Raw genomic sequence first — 4,357 nt, 5'->3', positions numbered from 1 at the left:
CCATCTCGGGGTAATAGGAGACAATGACACCTCAAGTGTGTGGTTTATGTCCAGTCTACTTCGTAATTTTGTTTTCGTCGCCGTTGCTGCAGAACCCCCCCGCCTCACACAGGTAGGATGTCGGAAATAGCAACAGTGCTATTGTGGCGATCTCAGAGTATTCAGCCATAACTTTAATCCAGTTGTCTCGAACGTACTTTTAAGGCCGCCGTCATTGCGATCTCCAGCAGTTTTTTTACTCATTTTGCGAGCTCCTGTGTTTTGTTTTGAAGTAATCGGTCAGGTGACGGAGAAGCGTGGCTTGATGTGTGTCAAGCGTGACACAGACGGATGTAACGGAGAATCCGGTAGTTTTTCAAAATAAAACATGTTTCGTATTCTGAAATAAATAAAACGGAATTAAGGCAAGTTCTTTCTGTGCGGCCCGGTACCAAATGCCCGGCGGACCGGTACCGGTCCGCGGACCGGCGGTTGGGGACCCCTGCATTAGAGCATCCCTCCTACATTACACCTACAACAGAAGGTGTACTAATTACAGTATATTAGTGATGGCGAGATGAAGCCCCAGGAGGCTCGCACCATTTCAGCAATTTGGTTCCAGCAATGGTTCATTTCTTGATGCTTCATGTGCACATGAAATCACCCACTGTCCATGTGTATAATTACAGGCAGCTATAGCTTACCCACACAATATGTGATGCACTGAAGCATAGATCATTTTTGCATCTGTTTTAACTCTTGGGCATGACAAATTACAAAAAAAATGCATGACGAAATAATTTCTCGACATAAAGTGTATCGGGCTAATATGATATATTTATTCTGTGTGAGTAAATATTTCCCATCCTGTCACATGGTACCATAAAATACAAATTTATTCATACAGCGCATTTCACAACAGCATTTTTTTCCTTCCCACGATAGATGTTTTTATTGTACTCACTTTACACAGAACACAATCACCTCACTGTTAAATAAAATAATCAGTGAAAATTAAAGTATAAAAACAAGACAGACTGAGGCTCGAAATCACACCTAGACTGTCCACTGTTTTGAAAGTTGCGTCCTCAAGCGCCATGTTAAACCTTGCCCTGTTACGGACACCGCATTCACCCTCTTTTGTAAGGATTCCCAGGTGTGTGTGTGTGTGTGTGTGTGTGTGTGTGTGTGTGTGTGTGTGTGTGTGTGTGTGTGTGTGTGTGTGTGTGTGTGTGTGTGTGTCTGGTGACAGTACATTCGCACAACCAAACTATCTCAAACTAAATTAAACGCTACTGTAACACTTTCCAAAGTTTCCAAACTATGATATTTTTGTCCAAACAATGAGATGGCCATGACTCACAACGCACAGACACACACACACGCACACACACACACACACACGCGCGCACACACACACACACACACACACACAGAATTGAATAGATCCACTACCTGAAGGGCAAACCTGTCAAACATTCCGCAACAATCTGAATCATTTCCTGAATCGGTCAAGTGGTACACCAGCCATCGAGGCTTTGAACGTCATAATTTTCAGCTCCTCCCCTAAATGAAGCAAGCCTTGAAACACTAGTTGCGGAAACGCCCCTTTATTACTTGACATAGGCTTCGAAACCATGACACGTCCCGTAATATCACCACAGCATATCATAATAATGCTGAACACCAGGATCAGACTGAACACCAGCTGACCTTTTTTTGTGCCCACCTGTGAGAAGCATTTCCACATGCTGATGGGAGCAGCCGTGCTGGGCAGCCTCATCAACTCTTACTGATTTTGCACCGGCTTCTTATTGTATTCTGATTAAATTGTATTGGCTTCATTAAAAATTCAATGGAAAAAAAAAACTGTATAACTGCCGCGCACACATCACTGGCAAGGATCAGTATAAATTCCAGATGCACGACACAATCACATTTAAATTGTGACATCTTTTCTAAATGGATCTCAGTGGAATTAACGTCTCATTAAATCTCCACAATCTGGAAATCAGGGCCACCCTTAGACTTCACCGAATCATGTCTCTTCGGTTGCACATAATTTTCCAGGTTACCCGTAGTGGGTGTGTCAGAAGTCTGGATGGGAAAACGTCACACCTTGGAATTCCGCAAGCCAGGTGCAAAAAAATACAATAAAATAAATGCCGGTGCTTATTGTCAACGCAAATGGGAGAATATCTCCCTAAATGCTCACATGGCTTTTTCGAAAGCATATATTTGATATCCTTGATTGGGAGGCTACTAGTGCATGACATGGCTACTCGTTGGGCCAATTAATGTGACAAGTGCTGCACAGTAGTTGACCAGTAAGCTGTAAATGTGTATACTTGTGGGCCTACTTTGGCATGTGTAGGGGGGAAAAGCATTACTTACTTACTAGTTCGTCCTAGTCATTCAACTAGTATGCAGAAGTGTCTTACCAATGAAGACAATATGCACGCTAGTTAGTACATCGACCTTAAACGTACATCAAGGACAATAAGTAAATGCTCAAATGGCTTTCCAAAGAGTGGGCCTTTTTATTATATTTATGTATTGTCCAAACACTGCTGTACATCCAAGTTTCTACTTGTTTCTGGTTCTTAATTCCATTTCCTTTCTCTGCAGGTTTGGGTTCCATTGGCCCCCTTTCTGTTCAGTCACACATCTACACCTTCATGTTCTGGCACCTGCCAGCCAGATGAGCTTCATGTCACGCCTGTTCTACAGACTAAATTCTTACTGGTTCATTACAGTAAGCTATCAACGATATAATTATGCTTTGTTCTTTAGTAGGGTTGTACATATGAGGATATTACCTTATATGGCAGCTCAGTTGATTGTGGTTAGTGAGGTGCTTATCTGGGTACTCCAAATTTCCCTCACTTTACGAAAAGCATGTTAGGTGAATTGGAGACTCTAAATTGCCTGTGGGTGTTTTTATCATGATATGTCATGTGATTGGTTACATCCCCTTCTAAGCCACAGTCAGCTGCAACTGTTGCCCAAACACCCTGAGTGTAATGAGAGGTAGATGATGGTTGGATGGATCATCAAATAATTATGTAAAATATGGTTATTCTCTAGTCCCACTGTCATGGTGATAAATTTGTCTCTGACATTCCATCTGTGTTACTACTCTCTCATGCACTACTCTATTTGTGTTTTCTTGTTAAGGAGAAAGAAATAGCACTTGTACAATTATTTTATTTGACTGTTTTTCAGGTTGAGCAACTGATAGAGCTTCTCAACTCAAAAGAAGAAACCAGCTGAATATGTACATCGGATCAATCTCAGTTGGTGTACCTGTGCCTTGTGTTTAAATTGAGGCAAATGATAAGACATTATGCATCGTCTTTGTTTTTAGTTGAAACAATACCAACTCAGGAATTTATACCATGAGCCCCATTTTCGTTGCCAGCGCAACTCTTGCACCAAGTGCAGTCTAACTTTGTGCATTGGTGGTGTTTTTTTTTGTTTTGGTGTTTTGCTCGACTTTGCACAGGTAGAATTGGACGTAACGGGGTGTGTGCACTGTTGCGGGATGGAACCTAGCCAAGTCCTGCACAATCGTGGCGGCATCCCTCATTTGCATTAAAATTAGGGTGGTTGGAGCGCACGCCATACTTGACCTCACAGAAACATAAATTGACTCGCTGGGGCCCGTGTATGACATTAGGGGTGTTCACATGGCACACATTTGCTCCAGCGCTGCACCGATGTATTTTGTTGCGATATATTTTACACCGGAGCAAATTTTATGGAGCGTTCACATGTACAAAGCCCCTGAGCGTATTAGTCCCGGCGCAGCGTTGGTGCAGCTCCACTTGCATTCACACGGCAGTTTCTGCAGCGGAGCAAAACGACAGAAAACAAATGAGCTGTCGGGCTGGTTCTTTTTAAAACGTATACACAACTCAAGCAACTACTGTACAGGCACGTCCTTCTCCTTCTCGGTCTCCGTGCCTTCTGCTAGAGCAGGGGTCGGCAACCCAAAATGTTGAAAGAGCCATATTGGACCAAAATAAACAAAAAACAAATTTATCTGGAGCCGCAAAAAAATAAAATAAATAAAGCCTTATGATGAAGGCAACACATGCTGTATGTATCTATATGAGCTATGTTAGCCTGGTATCAACATGACGAAGTTGGCTACAAATACACGAGCATTCATGATTAAAAGTTTTTTTCCCCCCGGCAGTTCATCCTGTAGAGGAGGGGTGCCCAAACTTTTTTGACGGAAGGTCTACTTTTCGAACAACCAACCTCCCGCGGTCGACCCGTTATCGCACACGCGCGCATACGCACACACTTACACGCGCATGGTGTAATGAGCAACAGCCAGAACGGCCGCTAAGATGAACGAGGCACGGGACGC

The 4,357-nt window shown here is 43.1% G+C and overlaps 1 protein-coding gene across 1 annotated transcript in view; it reads left to right on the top strand.

Moving 5' to 3' along the window:
- The window catches only part of hint3 (histidine triad nucleotide binding protein 3), a 7,705-nt gene extending 4,412 nt beyond the window's left edge, over nucleotides 1–3,293 (top strand). Inside the window, exons 6-7 of the mRNA XM_019895702.1 lie at nucleotides 2,608–2,734; nucleotides 3,205–3,293. Of these exons, the coding sequence (XP_019751261.1) occupies nucleotides 2,608–2,734; nucleotides 3,205–3,252 (175 nt within the window). The 3' untranslated portion in view covers nucleotides 3,253–3,293. The remainder of the gene's footprint in view (nucleotides 1–2,607; nucleotides 2,735–3,204) is intronic.
- The last annotated feature ends 1,064 nt before the right edge of the window (nucleotides 3,294–4,357 follow it).

The sequence above is a fragment of the Hippocampus comes genome, unplaced genomic scaffold (assembly GCF_001891065.2).
Source record: "Hippocampus comes isolate QL1 unplaced genomic scaffold, H_comes_QL1_v1.1 scaffold387, whole genome shotgun sequence".
In the NCBI taxonomy this organism is placed as follows: Eukaryota; Metazoa; Chordata; class Actinopteri; order Syngnathiformes; family Syngnathidae; genus Hippocampus; species Hippocampus comes.
The sequence above is the reverse complement of the archived record's forward strand: the minus strand, read 5'-3'. Positions and strand labels throughout refer to the sequence as shown.